Source organism: Parastagonospora nodorum (assembly GCF_000146915.1).
Source record: "Parastagonospora nodorum SN15 chromosome Unknown scaffold_27, whole genome shotgun sequence".
NCBI lineage: Eukaryota > Fungi > Ascomycota > Dothideomycetes > Pleosporales > Phaeosphaeriaceae > Parastagonospora > Parastagonospora nodorum.
In genome coordinates this window covers 51,517-76,307 of record NW_001884575.1, presented here as the reverse complement: position 1 = coordinate 76,307, position 24,791 = coordinate 51,517, and the positions used below count along the sequence as shown (strand labels likewise).

Here is a 24,791-nt window from a genome sequence, read left to right as displayed (position 1 = left end):
GTAAATTTCATCCAGATGTCGATGCATTATCAGGCCTTGGATGAAGAAGCTTCCAACGTCGAAGTTGGTGTCGGTGCCGTGTCACCAGATTGCCAGGTCAGCTCGAGTCTCGCAGTGCAGCCTGGTGCATTCGCGGAGGTCTATCAGTTGATTTCGGCAAACGTGAGTTCTGCCAAGCGGAGGACCACGACGTCGGCAGATCTCCACTGTCACTGCTTCGCTAGCTGAAGCAGCGAGAGCAATTGCTGCATCGAGATTTAACGCGACTTCATAGGCTCTTCCAGGAATCTCAGGATCTGCGCATGCTCCCGAGGTCTCCAAGAGTACCTGCCCTGTTGCTCTTCCCTCATGCATCCTCATCTGGTAGCTAATCTTCCAGTCTCCGGAGGCAACTCCCACTTCGAGCACGCCGTGATGCGAAAAATCCGCCTTGAACTCCAATGGGTAACAGAGTAGAACAGACAGAAACTGTTGAGCCGGCGATGCTGATGTCTGCTCATCAAAACGCATGCTTGAAATACAGGTCTTCATGTTGCCTTCTCGCCCCAATGCTCCTGTATCCAAAAAGGCTGCGCTCAAAGACTGCTCAGCGATGAGTCTACACGAGCTTGCCGTGATAAAAGCACGATTCAAGAAGCGGCATACTTGTATAGTAGTTGGTCTTCCACAATATACGTGAAATGTCAACGTATCCAAGCACGCTATGGACGACGCAGGGTGTGAAGATGAGTAACTCCCAGGCAGGCCGGTATCGAAGCTGCATATGGACAGTGGTCAGGACTTCGAACTGCTTGAATGAGAAGGTTCCATCGACGTGTCGATTGTCTCTGGACGTCAGGCCAAACTTGCTGCTGCCAATGAACGGTTCCCATGCTCAACATTGAATTCTTCGAGGTATCTGGTCGGAATTAAGGAAGGAACTGGGATTGTAAAACCTCAACGTCCCATGAGTTGGTCACCTTCGTGCGGCCTTCTCTTCATGGAAATCACTTCATAATACCTCAAGCTTCTCCTCGAGCATCCCCAATTACTAATGTTATCGATGAGAATGTGGTCCGCGGAATGCTTCCCTTGAACGCCTGGCAACTCGCGAAGTGGAAGGCGGTGATAGCGGCGCCGTAACACGGCAACCGAGGTGATACAACTTCTGACGCTGCAATTTTCTCGCCTCGTGCGCCGGGACGACTTTTATGCTGCTCCGGAATTCAATGTCTCGTCCGAAAATCAACATGTCATCGTCATCATGCATCCAATTAAATCTCTGCTGGTACGAGTGTCAATGAGTTATCGCTCCTGTGCAATGCAGCCTCCTCCACCTTCCCCATTATCTACCATCCCTGTCATTGTTCTGAAAATGTGTTCCCTTCGTCTCATGTCAAGACGTTCTGTATCTCCAGACCCTTGGCCCAAAGGCGATTCACACCCAACACGAAAGACGCCTTTTTGGGCAATACGGATGGGTACGTTGCACAAAACAAAACAGTGGAGCGCATGATGATCCATGTCAACGGGTACCCACAGACCGGCTATGCAAAGGCAATCCACACTCAACACGAAATATGCCTCTTTGGGCAACATCTTTGCTAGCATCGAGCGTCACAGGACAGAAGTTTGATCTTTCGCGAGATGGCAATCCACACTCTATGCGAACTGTACCTCTTTGGGCAATATGTTTGCTTGAAAGACAGACCTCTGGCCGTTCGCGCAAAGGCAATCCATACTCCACAAGAAAGTTGCCCTTTAGGTAGTATCCAGGGGCTTTTGCAGCGCATATGTTCATGTACCAGCAGACCGTTCACGCAAAGGCAATCCACAGTCGTGACTCGACATAAGATCTGCCTCGTCGGCAACAAGTACAGCATTATTTTAAAGGCACCCAAGCCATCATGATAAGGGGAATTCTCACTGCGGTCGTGCACGCAAAGGCAATCGACACTCAACACGAAAGATGCCGTACGAGGCACGTCGAGCTTGTTGAATCGGTTTGGTGAACTAACCGACAACAATGCTAGATAGACTCTCAACTCCCAACCTCACTCTGCTGCGGCATCTCTACTGAATGCTACGGCAAGGGCATTCGTGACTCTTAGTACCTCACTATATAGTCAGAAGCTGCATTGTACATCTGCGGGAAGACCACCCCAGCGGCGTCAACCTGATTCGAAGGCTGGAGGCCAACGTGGTCATATCAGCGAGGGTATCTGTATCATTTCTCGAGACACTCACATACAACAGCTGTATGATTTATAAACCTCCACCGCAAGGGCTTGCACTTGCAACACAATTTCCAATCTAATGACATCATGAAGATGTTCCGGGATACAGTAATTCCAGTTCCGTGATTCATCGAAGATACTTTTCGCATCAGCCGACCTCCGAGCGGCCTGCTACAAAGAGGAAATGCCGGGATCACCCGTAGTGTGAGGTAAATGGGCAGGACAGAATATGAATCAATTATGGAGAAGATCAAAGTCTGGAAGATGCATGTCGAACTCGAGGATAGGATCTCCTGCAATGCCTATTGTGTCAAATAACTACCTAGGTATTCAGAAGAATCTTGGAATCGTCACTGAACTACGGTTATCGTACAAACCGACGACACAATACAGGCAACAACTGTCAGTACTTTACGTCCCTGGTTTCAAGACCGCGACAAACTTCTCTCGTCTACACCGAAAGCTCAATTCCTTGCGCGATACATTCTGATTCCCCGCGGCAGATCGGTATATATCTCGCTTAAGTCTGTCGCAGCCGCTAGTAGAAATTCTAGCTCCAAGTGGGCAAGCTGCCGTAGTCCTAGCCTGAGCACATACCACCTCGACATCGCTCAATGGCAAGCGACTCTGCCGTTCTACTTGAGTGCCGCCGCACGCCTCTCAACTCAACCAACGCGCCAATATAAAAAAACCACCCAGTACGCAAAAGTAAACATGTCTAATAGGTCGATAGAGTCCGCAATCATTGATAGTGCAGTCAGCTATCACGGACGGGACCTTAGAGTGCGGGGCCGCTGAAGCGAGGAAGAGGCGCCAGACTCACGTTGTGAAAATCTAGCGGCTCGATATCTCTGAATACAGGGCAAAATACGGGAACTGAGCTGCTCGATATCTCTGAAATACCCGAATTGAGCGGACTACGGAATTGAGCTTGCTTGTGTTTCTTCTCTGTTCTAAACCAAGCTTGTGGTGTAATCGCTTGAGTATAGTCATTTTGCCCAAGATCTGTAGAGGCCTTAGTATTCTCCCTTACATCCCGGAGGACAAAGAATTCGATAAGTGCATCTGCCTTAATAATGTCGGACGTGGAAAGAGTGCTCTGGACGCTCTTAAAGCGGCTATGATTGGCAGAGAACGCTGTAAACGAGTCTGCTGTAGTACAATCCGCACCGTGTATTCTAGGCTCGAGATGACAAAGTCTATCTACTTTTCTAATCCTTCTATCTCGGCCTTGATTTCAGCGAAACACAGGTGCCCCTTAGGTGAGAGCTTCAGGAGAAGGTATATTTGGCATAGCATTTGAGAATGAGTCATGGAAGGAAATTCCGAATCGGCTGTTATCTCGTCACCCAAAGCTTGCATGTGGGGATCGTAAAGGTCTGTGACCCGAACTTCGTGGACTGCGTTTCCAAACAGACGCTAAGTGGTGTATAGGGCATTATGAAATTCCTGAAAGCGCTCGATTAGCGCAGAGACATTACTTGGGTTGGATTCCTCTGAACGAAGGCTTTATTTGCTACTATAGTATAAACCCTTGAGTTGGCGTTGCTGGATTGCAGCTTTGGATGCCTCATCTTCTGTGGTAGAGTGGTTGGACATACTGCTTAGATAACTACTTGATAATATAACAATGAGGCACGTGCTGGTAGAATGTAGTACTTATGGAGTCTCGATTTGATTTACCGGTAGTATTTGAGTAGATCTTCATACGTATACTTTCAACCCATCCACCGTCCGCTACCATGCGCCGTGCGACTCTGCTAGCCGTGATGGCTTCCGCTTTGCTCGCGGTGTTCATTCAGCCCGCCATTGCCTCCAACAGCCAACAGCCAACAGGAACTGATGGAGTCCTTGGTTCACCACTACCGGAACCTTCAGGACATAGTGAATGTGCTGCTGATGCGCATCAACGCCTGTATTCCCTCGCGTCTTTCGCGCGTCCAGGACATTCGTGCGGATTCGCGGGCACTTCGAATGCGTGAGCACTACCTGAGGGATCAGTCCCTGCGGATGCGCGCAACGACGCAACGCCTTGCATTTAGCACAAGTTCAGACATAGTTGATTCTTGATCAGTGCTAGAGTTCTTGGAACTGGTATTGCAATGTGTCGGGCAGCTGTTTCGATGTCATATGCAGAAGCTGATACTAGATAGAGCTCAAAAACTGCTTAAGTACTTGCGCGAAGGACCTTGTGAGTCTGCAGTGACCGTGTCATGATTGACCGGCATTATGACTGTGCTTTGACCGGTTATCCCTGTGTCAGGCACGTAGTATTCATAGTGAATTTAGAATCACTTCATATCATCTGAAGAGATTTGTAGTGAAGTATTTCATTGAATGTAGTTTTGGCAAACAATACCTCTAGGCAGCATGGAGCGAATCGGAAGCAGCGAACGCAATCTTGGCACGTTAAACCGGTCCATCGACTTCATGGATGTATAGATATATGTATGGTAAACGTTCTCAAATTTTCGTATTTGGTCTACACTGACGGCCATTTGTACGACATCCACTTTTCCAATGTGCGGTTCCAATTGCCACTTCCTACTTGAAAATGCACAAAGGTGTCCAGATACTGTTTCCAGACCGGGTCTCGCCCAATCATATATCCTAGCTCCTCAAACGTAAAGGCCGCATCCGGATTGACAATGCACAACGTCTCAGGGTGCAATCGAACCTGCAGTTCAACTTCTACAATGTCGCTAATCATTGCATCCGCCTGACCCTCGATGACCGCTTGATAAACTGCATTGTTATCCTGCACCAACACTATCGTGGCTGACTTCAGGTTCGCTCGGTCAAAGGCCTCATTAGTACCCCCGGGATTGACAGCGACCTTGACACCGGCCATGTCGATGGCTGCCAGTGAGGAGAACCTAGTCAGATCTGCGCAGCGCACACAGGCCGCTTTTCCCACACGCTGTATAGCAGTTGAAAAGAAAGCTCGTTGCGCGCGAGCCAGCGTGATGCTCACGCCACTCATTGCGATATCAAATTTTCCAGCGGCAATATCGGCGGTCAAGTTCCCCCAGTTGGTGGGGATGAACTCAATCGGTTTTGCGAGTGAAAGTGAATTTGACAAGGCCTGCGCAAGGTCGATATCCGCGCCAATGTAAGTCGTGTTTATGTCTGGAATGGCGGGTAGAAGTGTTCGGTTGTTCACCTTGTACGAGAACGGCTTGTAATCACCAGTTGTGCCAACTTTTAAGTAGCCGCGAGACTGGATTTTGTCTAGATCGGAGGTCGCATTTCCACATGGGAGCCAACTTGGTACTGAGTAGCTGTTGACGAGTCAGTCGATCAAAGTGCAAATTTTGGGTTTTCTCTAGCGATGGTTACCTTGAAGACAGCCTTGCAACCTCATGCTTGTTCTCCGTCATAGATACAGACGAAGCACTACTGAGCGGGCTTAGAAGTAGGCAAACTGCAGCAAGAATTGACGGAGTATTCATCATGGCAAATGAGACTGCGGAATTTTGGCCTGAAGCCGGGATCTTGGTACTACTTATGCTGTTTCGGTGCAATGCTCGGCCCGGCGCCATGCTGGGCTCGGCGCAACACTCGGCTTGGTCCAAGAAGTGGGAAATCTCAGTTCGCCAAGCGATGACACAATGTTGGTAGAGATACACAATAAGAGCTCATGCTCCAGTACATGCGCAATGTATGGACTGTGGTTTATAGAGCGATTCGTTGCGAGTATGTCGTTGCTAGTCTCGGCGTGGTGGAAATTCTTCGATAAGTATTCAGCGACGTGAGCGTTCTCGGCGCACGCCATTGAAGCGGGTTCAATCTCAAAACAACTCTCCCTCATTCGACTTTCTCCCTCTCTTCATATCGCTCCTCATTGCTGTTAATTGTGCAGTCCTTGATAGTTGTAGCCACCTCCACGTTGCACACGGTGGAATGACTTTTGCTTTAACCACTCCGCAATCGATCCAGCACCTCTTCTGCGATCCGTGCCTAACGAAAAACCATCGCCAGGCACCGCTTGTGCGCTGCCTTCAATCAGCGCACACATTGAATACTCCGCAAAGCACGACGTTGAAGACACCTTAAAGCGGACGATCGCTCTCTGTTGATTTAACGAGACGACAATACACGCCGGTCTAGAGTTGAACGATAAGCAGATTGAGATTCAGACACTAAAAACGAGCAAGAAACGCAGCGCAAATATTTCGAACAGCTCAGCTCGGGACTTGGAATCGACTGTACTGCTGATAGATTCGCAGATCTAGCCTATCTTCATCATGAACACCAATCCACAAATGAAAAATCGCAAGCCACACGAGAAGCATACTTGGTGTTGGAGCTGAAGAAGGTATATTTCCTCCGTGTCGTAAGCATACCTTCCAACGAAGAGCTATGTCCGACGCCTTACACGGCAAAACTGCTGTTCAGGAGGTGACCGACAAAGATCTCGGTAATAGGCTCCATCGACTCGCGCCAGCCATTATATTGCCTGCTGTTCGGGTGCCAAACGGCCCAGCCAACAAAGGTGAAAGCGTTCATAGGAAAAGAGAATCGGCGACCTACAGAGTACCGCTCATACGATCTGACACTAGAATGGTTCGCTTCTGATTTCCACTTCGCTCTTCACACGAAGGGGGAACTGATGGCCAGCATACTGACGCGAGACGCCACTTGCTTCAAACGTCCTTCGCTTATCACCATGGAGTGTGTTGCTTTATCCGGGGTTCCTGCTTGGATATTTGCTACCTGCTACTGTACTTCCTCCGAAAAGTGCTTCTGCACTAAGCCAAGGTCCGTGTCTTGAATGCAAGGAAAATGCAGATAAGCCATTAAAGTAAGTTTCTCAACATATAGTAGGAGAATACAAGAGACTAGTTTCTCTACCCTAAGAGTTTAAAGTGTATCAGAAAGAGCAGAGAGCGCGTTTTCACAAATCCCATAATCATGGCGATTTTGCCAGTCGACCTGCGGGCTTGACCCCCAAAGTTAATCGAAGAGAATTGCCTTTGCGGCTATGTTTGGGCCAGTCAGAGATGTGCTTCTTTCGAATCGGAGATCCAGTCCCCGCAATTGCGCTAAATGCGTGGACAACTTCCGTGGACGACATTCGATTCGCGCGTCTCTTTCGGCATCTCGCTCTACAAGGTTCTGTTGACATTTCTTTATTTCTACATTCTGCATTTTAAGTTCGTTTTGCGACTCAGCCAAAGTGGCATTAGGCTTCTCAAATGTCCTTTTTCGATTTCTGCTCGAGGGTCCTTTGCCACTCCTTCAACCCGCTCGACACAGGCCTCACTATCCACCAGCTGAGGCGGTGTACAGGTGCACCCTAAGCCTTGCCAAGCATAACGGAAAGTATTGGTCTCTGAAAATGCGCGAGCTTAGGGCTGACGATGCCAGTATTTCGAGCCTAGAAAAGGGGTGTGTAGGTTTTGGCGTTCCACGAATGTTCCGCCGATCCGTTCCGCCATCTGATCGTTGCGACGATCCCCAGAATCCGCCCCTGACTCGAGAAGCGAAGTAAACATTGTAATCCGCCCAGGTGCTCCATGCAACCAACATCATCGATCTCATCCTTCATGCGATATGAAACGAGCGGTTGGCATAGAGGAAAGTTTGTTGCTAGAATCAAGCCATATTCGTACGCCTGAGTCTACACCGTATCGACGACAAGTCACAGGCGTGCGCCCGCCGCACGCGTAGGCGTCGATACGAGGCCTGGACTGCTCGCGGGATCGATGGAATAGCGAGGTGGCGTGATTGGTGCGACACATGCAGTGGGCGACCACATACGACTGACGTGAGTGTAAACCCTATTTTCATCGACTTCAAGCTCGCGAGTGCCCCGTCAGTATAAGTTTAGGGTTCTTCCAACCAAGGCCAGTCACCACAATCCTCCACATAACGCATCCATCATGCAACTCACTACTTCTCTCTCTCTCTTACTTGCCAGTCTCCCATGGGCCGTTGCAAGTTCTAAATGCGGTAATTTCGCCTCGCCCATCGAGGGTCTAACGCAAGGCGGCTACCGCCTCGCCCACTCGATCGACAGCAAGAACTATACGCTCCTCAACCAAGCCTTCACCGATGATGTGTACTACGACAGTTCTGCCCTGGCTCCGTACGGCGGAGTGGCGAAGGGGAAGCAAGCGGCCATTGCAGCGATCAAGGCTGCATATTACAGCGAAGGCGTGAAAATGGAGCATCTCGTCACAAATCTCTTCGTGTTGGAGATGCAGAGTGCGGAGCGGGCGAGGGTGGTTACTGAGTGAGTCCCCTCCTGTATCCGTCCAGGCCGATGATTGTTTGTTCAGGGGAGCTAACGAGTCTTGTAGCATCACTTGGTCACATTGGGACCCCGCGGCCTTGGAGGACATTCAGAAGACGTTCCGGTTTTATTACCAGTGTGACGATATTTGGGTTTGCCAGGGCGGGGGCTGGTCGTTGAAGTATAGTGTTGTGAAGAATATGGGGCCCGGGGTGGAGGCTCCATACAAGGCGCAGCTTCTCAAATCGAATTGAGAAAGGAGCGGATTGATGGGATCCGGCGCTGGGAGCCACGGCAGCGTAGAGGATGATCTCGATAAACAATGATATAAGTAGAACTTGACGTTTGTAAAGATGTGTCTCTCGTTGGAATTGGATAGTGGTGAATGGCCTGAGTAGGAGTGCAACATAGCCGGCCAATCATGTACAACCATCTTACAATGAGAACACGGTGCATATCCTTACTCTAGCGACATCTTGGACCTGGGACGGGCACAATCTTTTGCATGTGATTGTCGCACTTGTTCCACGTCATGTTTCTATGCGAAGATTTGAATCGTATCTACTCCATTCCCCATTCTGTCATCATTGAGCTGGATTGACCTCGCACGGTTCGTAAACACAAGCCGTCGCGACTAGCCCGACCAAAATAATGTACCAACTAAGCCTTCTTCTCTCCAACCTCGTGTACCTCTGCAATACTTGGGTCCTGCACAACCTTTGCCGTGGAAGCAGCAAGTTCCTCGCGACCTTGATTCTCCGACTCGAACAAGAACGTTAGCTCCTCCAGCGTCTTTCCATAAGTCTCTGGAAATAAGAAGTAGATAAAGACCACCTCAAAAAGAAGCCATACGACATAGACGATAAGATACTTCCAGCCAAGATCGTCCAGTCCGATTGGGTTGACATTGGAGCCAAATAGACTGGCGGAGCGTCCGAACAGCTGGAACCATGACAGGCCTTTCGTACGAACATAGTAAGGGAAAATCTCCACCATGTACACATAAGTTAAAGCATTGTAACCAATGCAATACGCAGGCTTGTACAGGAATATCATGACGAGTACGGCATAGCCGCTGCCTTTGGAGCCAGTGATAAAGTTTCGAGCTTGCGCTATTGTCCAGGCTGTGTAGACTGCTAAAAGAGCAGATGCACACAGAAGATACATCCGACGGCGAGGAAATCGTGGTGTTATACCGGCGAGGATCAGTGCGACAAGAAACCCCCAGGCCTCAGTACCAACATTGTATCGCACCTGCTGATGGGGGTCTGTGATTCCGATTTGTGTCAATATCTTTACGAGATATTGTGAGATGAGGTTGTTGCCACTGAACTGGGTAAAAAGTCCTAGTGCTGCCCCAATCAAGGCTCGGTGCCGCATGCCCTTGGTCTGGAACAGTTCTGCCCATCCGCGTTTCCGAGACTCGTTCTCAAGCTCCAGAGCTTTGCGGATTTCTGCCATCTCGATATGTGGCAGCTCATTGGAAGCGTCGCCTTCAGCGTGATACTTGATCAAGATCTCGAGTGCTTCTTCGCTTCGATCTTTCGAGACGAGCCAACGTGGACTCTCAGGGACCGTGAAAGCAAAGAGGATTTGTATAACCGAAGGACCAGCCTGCAGGATCGAAGGCAGTCGCCAGCTCCAGTCATTTGGGATGAGCACGGTTCGTACGACAATTCCTGCACCAAGTACAGCACCAATGCCGAAGAAGGCATTGAACATTGACCCTAGGAAGGCGCGTTCTTTTGGATGACCGAGTTCACCAAGTAGTGCAGCGCCACCTATGATGGCATAGACAATGCCGTGGCCGAGAATCATGCGCGCGATGATGAACATTGCGACTGGCTGTACGTCAACATTGTATCACGAATTTTTTCCTTCTCAGCTTACCGTTCCGTGCGAGGCCTTGCAGCACGGCACCAACAATCATGACAGCAGAACCGAACACGATACTCATCCGTCGACCAAACCGATCCGAAAAGAGTGCTACAAGTGGAATTGCGGTGATACCTCCAAGATTATAGCATGCGACAAGAAGTCCGAGCAGACCTCCCTTGGGATGGTTGAAGTAGTCTTTCCAGAACACCAATGCTTGCATGCCATTCATCATACTAGAGTCGAAGCCCGAAGTTGATTCGATGAACAAGCAGAAGGGTACGAGAAGTAGGTAGAGCTGCCGAAGGTTTGGTTTATTCCACCAACGCACGTGATCGTTGGCAACGATGCGCTCGACGATGCCATCAACCTCAACGACTGTGGGCGCCATGGCTTGCGATGTATTCGTGGGGGGTGTGAGGAGATAATTTGATTCTGGGTTTATGGTGTGCGACTGGCCTTTCATTTAAGCTTGGAGAAGGCAGAATCGTTGCAGGTCACGAAGCTTGATCTGCAAAACCAACACCATGGTTACTCTCCGATACGAAGACGGCAAGTAGGTTTCGTTCTTCGCTCCTGGAACAACGAACCAGAAAAGCGTAGCATGGCGCTAGAAGCTTACGACCTCACCATGTCAGCTTCGACACACCCAATGAGCTGACAAGCGAGTCGACATTTGTGGTATTGCAGATCCTTCGCGCATGTTGCTCATATACATTCCTTGGCTTTACAAATCAGAACCGCACACCAAAAGGCAGCATTTCAACCGGTAAATGCACGTGTAGACCAAAGTGGTCCCATGCTGCGATCGCTTAGATCTCATGTTCCTCCAGCGCTGATCATGCCAGGATCAGACTGGTCAATCGCGGGGAACCGCCATTTATGTGTATACGAAATTTCCACGACTCACAATCATTTCTTCCTTACTGAGAGTGCGGTCCGCGTATCCAGCGCTCACAGCCGCCACAGCGCAGCCAAATGATCCACGACCATTCGACTGAACGCATCCATGTACTGATCAAATTAGGGAAGATACGATTCCCGAGTATCATGCACAAAGACTGCAAAGTGAGTACGAAACAAGAGTATAGAACACTCAGCATCGAATAACCTGAAACAGTCCAAAAAGGTATGCACACGCCCATAAGCGACGATGTAGCTCCACCCCTGGATGCTTCGCGAACGCTGAACAGCATTATTTATATGCATGTTGAACTATCGCTGCTGCTGTCGTGAATGAGACCGCAGGTAGCTTCCGAGCCGCGCTGATAATAATGGACGGGATCTCTTCTTCCTGGCACAGAAGTACTGCGCAATTTCTCTGAGCCCCAACATTGGTCAACTCACAAATCCTGGCTACCTGGACTAAATTACAACAGTTCGCATGGTGGCAAACCAGATATGGCTGTGTCGCGGTTTAAGCGGAGGTGCATGCGACTTTCAACGCCCTGGCAATTGTTTAGTCGTGGCCAAAAGTATTGTGTGAAGTTGCTCTGCAGGCAAAATGAGCATCAAAATGTCCGCTGACCTACTCGGAGCGCATAACGCGCTGGTTGGTCAATGATTCGTGCAAGGTCGCATTTGTTTGACAATTACCCGTGCAAGGCAGAGTATGGATGAGCTTCCTCCCATTGTCGTACGATCTGGGGGCAGGAGAAATTGAGCGTCGTTGCGGGGTAGCTTCTGTGGCGCGTGACTATTTATAGTCATTCGACTAGGTGAACAGCATTGGTTGCGCTTTGTACGTTTTCTTCGCACCTCTTCCATTTCTCGCTTTCGCTGTAAGCTGTTGCAGGAAGTAATAAATCTGAAGTTCAAGCTCTCTTGAAGGATTCTGATGCTGCAATGCAGGGATCTGAGCTGCACAATGTCCAGATGAATGCGCGAATCATATCACATTTGCATCTCGACGGGTGCTACAACGGCTAGCAAGGACCGCAAAGCCAGAAGATCACTGCATATATCTTTGGTGTTTTGGTGCTACAGCCAGCTCACAGAGGAACAGCAAACATGCAGTGTAAATGTGATGTAATCATTCCATGTCACCCATTCCTCTCGCTTAGAAATCGCGATTATCTGCCTCAAGACTGATGGGAACTGTGCTGCTGGTGCACAGGGACTGGGGATTCGCGGCTCGAATGTTGCCACTCCAGACTACTCGCAATGGGAGGTGGTGCAAAGGGTCCATGGCCCATTCCTGCTCCTGGCGTCCGTGAGGTATCCATCTCTACTGGTGGCGGCGAGTACGGTTGATATTGTTGCTCAGAGTATCTTTTGTAAGCATTATGTGCCGTAGGGTCTGGACTGGCTGGTGGAGGGCTGGCACTCATGTAGCCAGACGTATCCATTTCTGATGGAGGGGCGCCAGTCGAGAGGTAAGATTGATGTGGGTCCTTAGGGCCATAAGAAATCGAGTGATTGGTTGGTGAGCCAAACCCCTGTTGGTTCCATGTAGCTTCAGGAGCAGGATTTGTTGCTGTCGGTGATGGGGTCCGGCTTCGCTTGCGGCGGAAGAAGAAGATTGCGATAACCGCGATCAGGAGGATGGCAGCACCGCCGACGGCGACACCTGCAATGCCACCGGTGCTGAGCCCGCTGGAATCCGATGATGCTACACCTGAATTAGAAGATCCAGACTGACTGGTGCCGCTTGATGATGCCGTCAAAGTCGGAAGCAGACTGCTTGCCACGGTGGTAGGTTTGCTGTCAGTGACTCCAACCGCGGTCAGGTTGTTATATGCCGCGCAGTCACTTATAGGCACTGCCAGCGGACACGTCGGATTTTGGCAAAGACTAAGCAGCATGGGCGGATTGGCAGAAGTGGCTGGCGCACAACGAATGTTGACACGAGTATTTAATGATGTTTCGATCGAGCCGGCATCTTGCGACGATACTCCGAAGTACTGAGCTGCCAGAGCAAGCTGGCTGATGAAGTAGCCTAGCTGGTTATACTCAAGGTTCATGAACTTGTGCGCATACGCTAGACTTATTGGTCCGTTGGTGTTGGGCGGCGGTCGAGGCGGCAGGGTACATCCAAATGATCGACTGAATGCGACAAAGAAGTTACTGAACAAATGACTGAGATGTTCAGATCAGCAGGCGCATTGTGCAGAGACAGAAGACGAGCATGGACGTACTATTGATTCGAAGTATTGGCCAAAACCAAAGTTTGCGAGTCGCCTCCTTCAAGAAATGAAGCAAGCGGTGCAGGCCCGCCCTGATCCAACCAGTTGATACCGATCGCGGCATTGTTAACATTGGTAGAGGCTCTTGATCCGTTGAAGTACGGCATCAAGTCAATGTTGTTGCCTTTGAACTTTCCGGGTCGGAGAATCCCAGTCAAGTCTGACGATATGTTGGGTAAAGTAGAGCCTCCTTCGAATGCAAGACATACTACATTCTGCATGAACCGTAACTGCGACTCGCTGCTATTGGTCCCAAACCGTTGTTGTGCGTAGTAATCACAGACGGAAGCGCTCTCTGGTCGCTGGGCGGACACAAGTCGAAGGGAGACGAACAGGTAGGCGAACAAGGTCAAACATCCAGATCGTGTCGAAATTGCCATGGCGAGGGCAGATTTCGCAAGATCGAGAACAGAATTGGGAGGACTTTCGAGCACTGATGACCAGTGGTGCAAGCAGGTGAATTGTACTGCCTTGAGTCCACCTGTGATAAGCCATCAAGTCCATCTGCAGTGGCAAGTCCGCCTTGAGTTTGCCAATACGACAGTGGCGGTCACCAATACCTAGGGATTGCTGTTATTCGCGTGTTGCACAGCATATTGTTGGCTTCGACCCGTGGTGGCGGAACCCTGACCATTCGCGTAACGATGTTGGCGCCTCAGGGCGTAGCGTTTTCTTGGTATTTGGGGGCTGAAGACCGGAAGTCGTGACGCATTGAAGCGCATCCTTTGTTGAAAGGCTGATGAGCGAGCTGCTAATGTCCTACGATAAGCTGAGTTGCTAGGCGGGAAGTTACGCGGAAGAAAGGACTTGACACCTGCAAGAGCCTCAGCCTAGTCCAAATTGCGCCTATCGAGAGCCAGTCTCACCGTAGTGTAGGACACTGAGAGCGATATGCACCTGGGTACGTGAGGGTTCTGGGCCTCTCATTGAGGTCAAGTTTGGTGGTCGTAGGACGCACCCAAGGCTGTGGAAAGTCTGCATGCGGAACAGTGTTGATGGGCTGTGCATTCACCCCACTTTGTGTGCACTTAGGCCCCGACCGTCCACATGCGTAGCTGAATCTACGCCACCGAAGTAGCGCCTTCACCAATTTTACAAGATGTTTTTGGCCTGCCAGATCTTCGTCGGCGGTATCATGCCAAGCCAGGGAAGCGAACGTGGCTGACCGCTCGTATGTCACCCTCAAATGTTTGCCGTGCTTCTCATGTGATCCAACAGCTGTTTTGTCGGCGCACATCGACTACGCATTTTGTACTCGCTCAACTTTGTATGGGCGTAGACAATGTCGCTTCTGCTGTCAAAAAGGCTCCGCGGGAAGCTTCCCCAAAGCGTGTTGCACCACACTGGAAGTTAGCAACCGATTCAGGGCGACACATTTTTGTCAAATACTCGGGATCTGATTAGGGCCCTTCGATGATGGCCTGGAGTGTTTCGGTAGTCATACGTGTTTATTATTGCTTCTGGTTGAAGCATTCCAATGTTGCGATGCTCGGTGTGTCGCTTGGTTAGAATGCACTTAACAGCCAGCGCAAAATCCACTACTCTATTCAGTAAGATGAAAGGGCCGCCTGATGTGTTTGTTTGGTCTCGTTGCTTCGGTGCTAGCATGTTTGCCAGTTCATGGTACTGTAGGCGCGACAGCCGACAGGACTTCCGTGTCTTTACATCTCTCAATTATCGTTACTAATGCCTGGGTGCTATATAGCTGTGATCTGATAGCGCTTTTGAATCCACCCAGCAATGACTTACACGCCAATCCCAGCTTGCATCCTTTGGTTTATCGTATCCGTCTAGAAACATTCTTGGGTTGACAGGAAACCGCGGTAAGCTGTCGTTCGATACGGTAGGGGCACTGGGCCTTCCCCTGTAGTAGCGCACTGCCAGCTCAAAAGCAGTTAGCGTCGACCTTGTTGAGAATCCCTGCGCCTAGAGCGTGATTCAGACACAACTAGCCAAAGCGGGGTGCTATCATCATCAGTTTGCTATTCCTTCGCGTACATGCAGTAGTTCGAGTACCTTCATGGTCCAAGAGCTGCGACATGCATGGGGAAACTACAATCGCGGCACACATCATTTTCTATGGTTTTTATCTGAGGAGTTCTTTCCGAATACAGCTCAAGGACAGGAGGTTTGCACGCACCGCTCGGCCTCGTAATAAAGCCGAAACCCCACATCTACAACGGTGTCTATAATTGCATGTGGGTCTTATCCGAGATCTGCATCCGATTTCAGATTCCTCTGCGACTGTACATGAGCTGAATAGCTTCCTTGTTCCTTGAGCAGTGCTCGTTGGGATCTGCTGGCTGACGATATTGAAGGTATCCTGAACAGGAAATAAGATTTTTTTTCTGAAGAGAATCCAGGCGTTTGTACATCTGCGTCCGGCGTTCAAATTACACATGGAGATGTTTCCACGTGCTTTAGGCGCTGGGTAATGATTCGACGCGACTTCAGAGTGGGGAACGAGGAGTTTGGGCCATGTGATGTTGGATCACCGCTTGTTGTAAGATGCAATGGCAAGTCATTCAAGCAGACGATAGAAACTACTGATAACGAAATGATGGCCTCAAGGAACTTGCAGGAGTGTTCGTGCCATCCGTGGCCGTTGGTATCATTATTATCATATCTTCTAGAGAGCTGCTCTACGGCCGACTGCCATTCCGCCAGCAAGGCAGTCATTCTTTTTACAAATAGCCCAAACTCTACAAAGCTCTCCACCAATCTGTGTTCTTCCGAAGGCACGTTACTTCTCACAAGGTATGTCGGTTGGCGTCTGTGAAGGTTCGATGATGAAATCGTCGTAAGACACCAGGCTTCCAGAGTGGGGAGCGATCTGCGGGATACCGCTGACATCCTTGGTGACAGTGAATCGAGTCGAGTAGCTTGATTCTACTGTTAGCATCTATTGCGCAATCTACTGCCATACAATACAAGCTGTGAGTTGGGTGCGTACTATGCCTGAGAACAGTTTCCACCATCATAGGTAGACTGAATAACACCGAGCACCTGATAGGTTTTCTGCGTAGCCGTCTCCGAGTCAACGGTAGTCACATTGGGTTTATGGTTCCAATGCTTGTTGCCCGCTGGAGGAAGTAGCTTCTCCTTCAACGCTATAATCTCATCTGCGCCAGTGGCGACGATCCCACGAACGATGAGTGTTCCGTTCGTTGTGAAGTAATCAGCGAAGGTCTCCCTCACAGCTGGATCCTCAGTAGATGCGTAGAGCCTAAGAATGTTAGTTGAGTGCTTCCGTCGCTTTGGCTACTGCCAGAATGCAGGTGGCGTACGCTTGTACAAAGGATTTAAACTCTGATTCGACCCCAGGCCCTGCAGAATACTTGGACATGTCGATTGAAGCAGCTGTGCCTAGAAGGCAAGCTGGTGCGATGAACGATAGGAGTTTCATTGTCGCTGTTGCTACGTGTTTGTCGGATGTGTGACGAAGTGGCAAGAAAGCTGCACATAATATGGTAGATGTTTGACCGGCTTTATACCACAACGATTAGGCATAAAAGTTAGCATACTTTATGATGAAGTGGAGCCGTCTTCCAGATATCGGCAAGCTATCCAAAGCAGCGTTCAAAACTGTACAGTGGGACCTGCTCTTGGTCTTGTTCAACGATTTTTCAGAGTCGGACCGATCGTCTTGGTCGGACTGGTCCTTCGATACGATAGACGATGCGACCCATGACAATCTTTTCTCGTATGGAGCTTGAACACAGCACGTCAACAAGACCGTCCACCGCGTTACTTGCTAAGAACAGTGCCCCTTCCGAGGATATGTCATGCCACTCAAGTAACTCCACTTCCGACGAGTCGACAGCCCTCCCGCACGGTTCACCTGTGATTCCAAGCAGTAGCCGCGAGATGAAGATGGCAGGCGTACGTCGGCATCCACTTCGTCGAATATGAAGATAGCGACGATGCCATCACCAGCGACATCGTCTTGAAGACTTTGCCAAGAAGCCACACTACAAGGCAGTGATCCTGGAAGTCGCTAAAGTGGTCAGAACCATATCTTGGGTAGGCGTACACACTGCAACCGTGCAGGATCTGCATCAGGGTAGAGCAAATTCAGCCAATCTCGTATCGCGCAAGTTTCGCTCCTTGCAAGGAAGAGACGTTGTCCGGGCAATATCGTTTGCATCGAGACAACGTGCTTTTCATCTTCTTGATTTATGTTGTCAATCGAAATACAAAGAGCCCAATCGACGAACAATATCACTCACTGCACGAACCGACCATGTCATATCAAACACATTATATTGTAGTGCGTACGTCTTCCAACTATAGCAAATACTGAAAGTACAAGTTCTCCTTGTCCGTCATGTCTTGTAGGCCATTTTCTCCGTGAATTTCCTCGCCAGCCTCGTGAAACTTGCCGCTCATTGAGTAATCAACGAAATCCCGGGGCAGGCCGGCCGCCTCGCGCTGATTCTTCTTCTGCTTCTGCATCCAGGTGATAAGTACAACCTGGGCGATTACAACGCCCCAAAGAATGCACCAGATGGCGAGGATGCCTTTGAGCGCATTGACCTGCGATGTGTCAGTGGGTATCTGAGGCGCAGAGTAGATATGGCAAACTTACGTATTGTGGCTGGAACTTGGCGTCGAAAATATATGGGGTGATGATGTTTCCAATGGAGTTTCCGGCATTGAATGAAGTGTAGTAAATCGCTTTCTTGGTCTGGCCAGCGCAATTGCCGCCCATCCAGGAGATTAGGAGAGGGTTGATGGCGAACACAAATGCAATGAGATAGTACCCAACAAGTAGACCGCCTTTGTTCGCTTTGTTCTTTGGGAGCGCGACTAACAGTGCGACTCCAACGATGACAATCGTGACGAGGGCGAGCAGAAAGGGCGACTTGCGCTTGAAGCGGTATGCAAGCCACGACGCGCCAAGAATGGACACGAACTGAAGAGCGCCAAAGGGCATGTTGAGAAGTACGGCTTCATCGGCGGTGAAGCCTGCGAGGTCCTTCAAGATGATGGATCCAAAGACTGAAGATACAGAGGCGCCAGCGTTGACGGCAATGACCATGATCATGTACAGCCAGTATTTGGGCTCAGTCACAGCTTCGATAACGTGCTTCCAATTGAACTTGTGCGACACGATACCCTGTTGGTTTGCCTTCAATCGATCAACGGCCTTCAGCCTGTCTTCATGCGATAGGAATCGAGCTTCTCCAGGGCTGTCGTGAGCCCACCAGTAAGTGATAAGACCGACGGCGATGGTCAGAAGTCCGAAAAAGAGGTAGACGATCTGGTATCGATGGAGAGAGCTAGAGTGAATGCGACCAAAGCCGTAGACAATGGGGGCGCTGAGGAGTGTGCTGAGACCATAGCAGCTGTACCAGCAGGCAACACGGAAAGGCTGTTCGGATCGCCTGTAAAATGCAATCGTAATCATCGAGAAGAGTGGAATAACAGCGGCTTCGAAAGCGCCTAGGAAGAATCGCGACGCGAGAAGACCAGCATAGTTCGTCGATCCGGCTAGACCACCAGCAACGGAGATACCCCAGCAGGTGATGATGACGGGCAAAACATGACGATATCGAAGCTTAACAAGGACCCAGGCCGCCAGCGGTTGCACACCGAGTTGTGCGTAGTATCCGATGTTGCCAATGTTGGAGTAGTCGTTGCCTTTGAGATGTGCATCGGTTTTCAATCCGTAAACAGCAGTCAAACCAATGATTCCCTTGTCTGCTGACTGGAGAAAGTAGACCATGCAAAGAAGCGAAAGCATCCAGATATCCGTCTTGCGAAGAATGCGCTTGTTGTCCGCATCAGTACAAAAGTGCGCGGCGCTCAGGCCGAGGTCCTTGCCCTCCTCGAATGCTACCGCATCGACACTCGATTCGGAGGCGTGCTCAATGCCATGGGCGGACGACTTTTCGATGCTCGAGGTCATCTCGCTCAAAAGGATGATGTGGAGAGATGGACAAGATGGATCCGGGGATGCCGTCGAATCTGGGGCAGATTGTGCAAATTATATGGAGATGTTTGGGGCACGGTGTGGGGTGGCTCCCATACCACCGAGCTTGAGCGGTCATTAGCCTGAATCGCTTGCAAAGACACGGGACGATGCTGACACCGGCGCGTGGTCGCCGCAATCTCCAAACTATGTCGTGAGCGCAATGCCGCAATTGAAGATATGGCACGGATGTCGAACATTTTGGAGGTACACAGTTGATTCTTCACTGTACGTCTGTGGTTCTCGTACCTATGTGCTTTGTCAGAATTTGACACAGCATTGCATTCTCTCTCCATAACAAGCGATATCTGCTCACTGGTCGCGATATTGCAATGGACCTTCTTCGGCGACGATGCACCGGCAGCTAAACACCGTCCATTATCTGATTCGTGGAAGATCGGGAGATGACCGCGCTATCAGGAGCTGTGGCGATGTGCACGGTGTACCTCCGCAGGAAGTCACTCACTACGTTGGTCCGCATTGTCCGCGGATAGTCCATAGGTGGGATGTTACGATCCCGCCTTCATGGCTGCATGTGCTGTAGGTCCGGTTGGAATACTGTGTGCATCCAGCTGTGGTGTTGTAGAGTTTCAACGAGGCATGTGGAGATGAGATCTCCTGTCAAGATTTGCCTAGCAAGCTTGGTACGGAAGGCAGTTGCTTGTCTCCGCCCTACCCCACGCGCCAACTTTGGCGCCATCTGTCCTCCAGGCCCTCCATGGCATTTGCGACCAAAATTACGGCGCTTCATGTCGGAATCATGATATGCAACTAATTAGTTGAGCTTCTCGAAGCAATGCGACCACGCGCAATTCGCATGTTGATGTGAAAGCGGCGCTGTTGTGGTGAAACTCCCACAGCGTGGATTTCCTTGCAACTCACCATTAGTCGCATGATGTTCTATTCTCCGAACAATGAAACTAAGAGCACAACCTTGCGCTGTCGAGATCACCTCTGCTTAAGGCGAGGGTGCAACATGATTGGAGAGACGCATGTCGCGAATTCTTTGCTTCCAGTACCCATGTTACACATAGTACACACGCACATCACGTAGGCCTCCCCGGAAGCGTCGGAAGAACGAGTGTACTTGTTAGCCTGTCAGCTGCATGCCATTGGCGGAAGATTTTGTTCCGCGTGCAACTGCTAAAGTACGCCCACGCCGTTCGAGAGCAACCAACACACGACCGCGGAGCTTTACACTGAGGAGGAATGGGAAGCATCCCGAAGAACATGGAATCTCATCGGTCTCCATGACACACATGGCTTTCCTTGTTACATACATTACATTATCTTGCGTACCGCTATGCATCAAGATACTCAAACCGCCAACGTTCCTTGAAGCACAAGGTCTCGCGAGCTGAAGCCCACGCTCACTTTGACACCTCCTTGAGGCAAACGCCACGTCTGCGCAACAACATCCCAATAGCTCAGGTCGCGTCTGCACAAGTCGAATTGGATCCGAGTCGAGCCTCCAGCCGGGAGTGTTACCTTCTCGAAGCCCCGCAAACTTCGGACAGGGGCAGCCGCTTCGTCTGGGAACGAGAGATACAGCTGTGCGACCGTTGCTCCGTCTCTCTTGCCGGTATTATTGACGGTTACATCGACTGTGGCGAGTGTGGCCCAAAGCTCGACATTGCCGCCCGGGAGAATTGGGGCGGCTGGGTTCGGTGTTCGAGATGCGTTGGCGACTACGATGCTGGAAGTCATGTTCGTCAGATTGAATGTGGTGTAGCTGAGCCCGAAGCCAAACTCGTATGCAACACTGGTGTTGGCTGCATCGAACTCTTTGTAGTCGATAAGATTGCCTTCGACAAAGTCCGCTTGCCATGCATCAGGATTGGTCGCTGATGCGAGCGGTGCGCTGGTGACGAGGTTCTTGGCGTAGTCGGTTTCGTTGTTGGCAATGGTGTATGGCAGTTTTCCAGATGGGTTCACGTCGCCCCATAGAATGTCCACAATCGAGTTGCCCGTATCCTGACCTGGCATATGTGCGGCCAAGATGGCGGTGACATTGGGGTGGTCCCGCCATGGAAGAGTGTTTGGTGCGGCACCGTGCAAAACCACGACTGTGTTATTGCACACTTTTGCAGTCTCTTCAACAACTTTGGTTGAGTTCCATTCCGCGATCAAGGTGGTACGGTCTTCGCCCTCACTTGCCCAAGACTTGAGGAAAACGACACACACATCCAACGGAAGTGGAGCGATGGAGGACATGGCACCGCTGACGATCACATCGTTGCTAGTGATGTACTGCACTTGTGCCCGGTAAGATCGCGCTCGAGTTTTGATCGCCTCAAGCGGCGATACCAGGGAAGAGAATCGGCCAGTTCCACTTCCACCGCCAACTGCAAGAGTCCCAATGTCATAGTCTGATTGCAGATATTGGCCTTCGGTGACGTCTGCTGCATCGTTTCCGAAGACTCCGATTCTCTTGGGTTGCCGCAACGGCAGAGAGCCATTAGTGTTCTTCAATAGGACAGTGCCTGCTGCACCCAGCTCTCTAATGAGCCTTTCGTGCTCTTCCTTCCGAACGTCGACAACTGGACCCAGGGTGAAGTTACTAACATAGTTTTCACTCGGAAAGAACCCAAGTTTTGGAGTGTAACCGTCGACGGGTGGGAAGTTGGCGTCCTGGCCCAGGTAAAAGTATGGTGTCATGATGCGCAGAACCATGTCATCCACGCGTTGAACAGATAGCGTGCCGTTGTTTCTGAACATGTCCATGATCAGCAACCTTCGTATGGCTTCTAGAGCAAACACAGCACTTACACCGCAGTGGTCACATTGCCGCCAAAAAAGGACGACGTTCCACTGAAGAAGCCGATGCCTCCGGGCATGTCCATATCCTGCCTGATGTGAGCAGGTGTTATTCGCGATGATTGAGGCTAGATAAAGCGCGAAATGTAAAAAGGAGGGCGACATCGACGCATTTGATGGAAGAACCTACCAGTCCAGCTTCAATCGAGGCAACACCCGAGTGAGTCGCTGCCCAGTCAGACATCACGTAGCCTTGGAATCCGAGCTCCTCCTTGAGTAGCCCATTCAGGGTCTTTGAGTTCTGGCACCCGTAGCTGTTCCACCATTAGTCAAGAGTGAATGTCGATCCGACCAAGTAACTTGCCTGCCATTAATGCGTTGATAAGAACACATTACAGACGCTGAGCCAGCTCGGATTGCATTGTAAAATGGCCAGAGATAGGTTTCGTGCATAGTCTTTGTCACACGTTAGCTTTGACTCGTCTGTTTTGGCATAACACGCACCTTATCATCAATGTTCGAGCTCAGCGCTTCGATAGTAGTGCCGTTGCTCGTCGAAGGATTCCGCTGCGTCTCCTGCTCATTCAATATATAGTGCTTGACGCAGGCCTGCACACCTGTACTCTGCATGCCGATGATCGAGTCTTCGACAAGAACGCCAGAGAGATACGCGTCGGGACTGAACCCTTCCCAGTTGCGGCCGCCGAAAGGCGATCGGCCAAGAGGGCCCACTACAGGTCCGAGAGCAATGTGTGAGCCTTTCTCGCGAAACTCAGTGGCCATGTAGACGCCGCGCTGATGGGCTAATGCACGGTCCCAAGATGCAGCGACGGAGAGACCGGCTGGGAAGACAGATGCTTCGACAGCTTGGCGAATCGCAAGTGGACCATCCTGGAGACAAAGACCGCTGAAACCCAGGCGCTCAATGGGCGCAATGTTGCCGACACATGGACCAGGCGTGCCTGAACAATGTTATTAGTACCAACCATGAAGTCTCCATGTATCGTGTAGGGTGCGCGATGGGTAATCGTGAAAGGCTTGATCCGTTGGACATACCAGTGACCATTCGAGCCTTCTCTTCAATCGTCAGTTTTCCCACAAACCCTCGAGCCTTCTCCAGTGCTGCTTCCCATCCTCCAGCTCCCGTGATATTCGCTGAAAGCAAGATTAGCAACAGTGACGACTGTTTTCACATCGCCGATGACTCACGTGACGGGTATACGGGCGGGCTTGTGTTGTACTGAGTATGGGTGAAATTAAATTGCGCCGCAACAGCCGTGGCGCAACTAAGCGAAACCAGAGAGCGCAACATTATGGAGGGAATTGAAGGCTTTCACGGCCTACGCTTGACTTTGCGACACGATGAGTATGTGCTCGGTACTTTGCACACCTTTTGTACGCTGACATGCCCGCCACATAACCTTTGTCGATCTTGCTCTTTCTACTCATTCTTACTCTCCACATCCCTAACTGCGGGGTAACAAAGGTCTCCTACTTTCATGGGTACCTAAAGACAATAAGATTGGGTCGACCTCTTTGATGTTGGTCATTGTTGCATGACATCAAGTTCTGTTCGGCACTTGCCCGTGCGATTCGGGTTTCCCAACGACCCACAGCAGGTCATGGCAGCTCCAAACACATAACAACGCGGCATCATGTACAGAAAGAGTGGAAGAGATGGATTAAAGTTCGGAGACGTTCCTGTAAGAAGTCTAGAGAGTTTATTGACATGCGGGGAAATACGAGTAGCGGACCCGGGAGCGGCTAAACTTCGCCTGCACTTGTAGCGCCGACCGATTCCCCCATGGGCAGTACGTCATCTGCGCTTCACGAAGCAACTTGATGGTGCTCAAAATGAGTGACTAAAGAAGTAATGCCACTCGGCTCCATTGAAAGCTATGTTAGTGTGAAGTTTACATGCCCAGGTGCATGAAGAGGAAGACTCAAGACCGCGATTTAGCGGTAAGCAAAGGTACTCAGTATCCAAAAGCTCGCACGCCTGAAGCAGTTGACACTAGCTGCACTTTCATTCAGATCCTGCGTTTTTTTTACTTGTGACAATCTTTCGTTTTCTTCTCAGAAGTTTGTCGGATCATGAAATTTCGGGCAGCCTGAAGTCTCACGCTCGGGGCAACTGCAGGTCGTGTGAAGTATCATGTCTGCCTAGCATGTACATACTATGTAGAATATGAAATTCCGGGTATGAAATTTCGGGCAGCCCGAAGTCTCACGCTCAGGGCAACTGCGGGTCGTGTGAAGTATCATGTCCGCCTAGCATGTACATACTATGTAGGTTATGAGATTTCGGGCAGCCCGAAGTCTCACGCTTGGGGCAACTGCGGGTCGTATGAAGTATCATGTCTGCATAGCATGTACATAGAATGAAATTTCGGGCAGCCCGAAGTCTCACGCTCGGGGCAAGTGGGAGAGTCGTATGAGGGAGAGTCGTATGAGGGAGAGTCGTATGAAGAGAAGTATCTTGTCTACCCAGCATGTACGTAGATCGTGAAATTTCGGGCAGCCCGAAGTCTCACGCTCGGGGCAAC

The 24,791-nt window shown here is 50.4% G+C and overlaps 11 protein-coding genes across 11 annotated transcripts; 3 read left to right on the top strand and 8 right to left on the bottom strand.

Moving 5' to 3' along the window:
* Nucleotides 1-15: 15 nt before the first annotated feature.
* Nucleotides 16-367, top strand: SNOG_13508 (hypothetical protein; the record flags this gene model as incomplete). The annotated part of the gene is made up of 2 exons (XM_001803665.1): nt 16-162; nt 275-367. 2 exons carry the CDS (start codon nt 16-18, stop codon nt 365-367), a joined length of 240 nt encoding a protein of 79 aa, XP_001803717.1.
* A 3,591-nt stretch (nt 368-3,958) lies between these two features.
* SNOG_13507 (hypothetical protein) lies at nt 3,959-4,658 on the top strand (the record flags this gene model as incomplete). Its single annotated transcript, XM_001803664.1, has 3 exons — nt 3,959-4,194; nt 4,370-4,407; nt 4,582-4,658. The coding sequence occupies 3 exons, from the start codon at nt 3,959-3,961 to the stop codon at nt 4,656-4,658; spliced, it is 351 nt and encodes a 116-aa protein (XP_001803716.1).
* Nucleotides 4,659-4,698: 40 nt separating this feature from the next.
* On the bottom strand, nt 4,699-5,758 carry SNOG_13506 (hypothetical protein; the record flags this gene model as incomplete). Its single annotated transcript, XM_001803663.1, has 2 exons — nt 4,699-5,497; nt 5,556-5,758. The coding sequence occupies 2 exons, from the start codon at nt 5,756-5,758 to the stop codon at nt 4,699-4,701; spliced, it is 1,002 nt and encodes a 333-aa protein (XP_001803715.1).
* Nucleotides 5,759-6,590: 832 nt separating this feature from the next.
* Nucleotides 6,591-6,725, bottom strand: SNOG_13505 (hypothetical protein; the record flags this gene model as incomplete). Its single annotated transcript, XM_001803662.1, has 1 exon — nt 6,591-6,725. The coding sequence occupies one exon, from the start codon at nt 6,723-6,725 to the stop codon at nt 6,591-6,593; it is 135 nt and encodes a 44-aa protein (XP_001803714.1).
* A 1,344-nt stretch (nt 6,726-8,069) lies between these two features.
* SNOG_13504 (hypothetical protein) lies at nt 8,070-8,791 on the top strand. Its single transcript, XM_001803661.1, has 2 exons — nt 8,070-8,454; nt 8,522-8,791. The coding sequence occupies exons 1-2, from the start codon at nt 8,102-8,104 to the stop codon at nt 8,706-8,708; spliced, it is 540 nt and encodes a 179-aa protein (XP_001803713.1). The 5' UTR covers nt 8,070-8,101; the 3' UTR covers nt 8,709-8,791.
* A 323-nt stretch (nt 8,792-9,114) lies between these two features.
* SNOG_13503 (hypothetical protein) lies at nt 9,115-10,720 on the bottom strand (the record flags this gene model as incomplete). Its single annotated transcript, XM_001803660.1, has 4 exons — nt 9,115-9,587; nt 9,651-10,295; nt 10,345-10,627; nt 10,661-10,720. 4 exons carry the CDS (start codon nt 10,718-10,720, stop codon nt 9,115-9,117), a joined length of 1,461 nt encoding a protein of 486 aa, XP_001803712.1.
* A 1,690-nt stretch (nt 10,721-12,410) lies between these two features.
* SNOG_13502 (hypothetical protein) lies at nt 12,411-13,894 on the bottom strand (the record flags this gene model as incomplete). Its single annotated transcript, XM_001803659.1, has 2 exons — nt 12,411-13,407; nt 13,467-13,894. The coding sequence occupies 2 exons, from the start codon at nt 13,892-13,894 to the stop codon at nt 12,411-12,413; spliced, it is 1,425 nt and encodes a 474-aa protein (XP_001803711.1).
* Nucleotides 13,895-15,132: 1,238 nt separating this feature from the next.
* SNOG_13501 (hypothetical protein) lies at nt 15,133-15,314 on the bottom strand (the record flags this gene model as incomplete). The annotated part of the gene is made up of 2 exons (XM_001803658.1): nt 15,133-15,204; nt 15,264-15,314. 2 exons carry the CDS (start codon nt 15,312-15,314, stop codon nt 15,133-15,135), a joined length of 123 nt encoding a protein of 40 aa, XP_001803710.1.
* A 746-nt stretch (nt 15,315-16,060) lies between these two features.
* Nucleotides 16,061-16,946, bottom strand: SNOG_13500 (hypothetical protein). Its single transcript, XM_001803657.1, has 3 exons — nt 16,802-16,946; nt 16,468-16,740; nt 16,061-16,396 (listed from the first exon to the last, which is right to left on the bottom strand). The coding sequence occupies exons 1-3, from the start codon at nt 16,918-16,920 to the stop codon at nt 16,258-16,260; spliced, it is 531 nt and encodes a 176-aa protein (XP_001803709.1). The 5' UTR covers nt 16,921-16,946; the 3' UTR covers nt 16,061-16,257.
* An 855-nt stretch (nt 16,947-17,801) lies between these two features.
* SNOG_13499 (hypothetical protein) lies at nt 17,802-19,425 on the bottom strand (the record flags this gene model as incomplete). Its single annotated transcript, XM_001803656.1, has 2 exons — nt 17,802-18,071; nt 18,103-19,425. The coding sequence occupies 2 exons, from the start codon at nt 19,423-19,425 to the stop codon at nt 17,802-17,804; spliced, it is 1,593 nt and encodes a 530-aa protein (XP_001803708.1).
* A 1,380-nt stretch (nt 19,426-20,805) lies between these two features.
* On the bottom strand, nt 20,806-23,311 carry SNOG_13498 (hypothetical protein; the record flags this gene model as incomplete). Its single annotated transcript, XM_001803655.1, has 5 exons — nt 20,806-22,222; nt 22,258-22,334; nt 22,436-22,546; nt 22,750-23,207; nt 23,302-23,311. The coding sequence occupies 5 exons, from the start codon at nt 23,309-23,311 to the stop codon at nt 20,806-20,808; spliced, it is 2,073 nt and encodes a 690-aa protein (XP_001803707.1).
* Between the last annotated feature and the right edge of the window lie 1,480 nt (nt 23,312-24,791).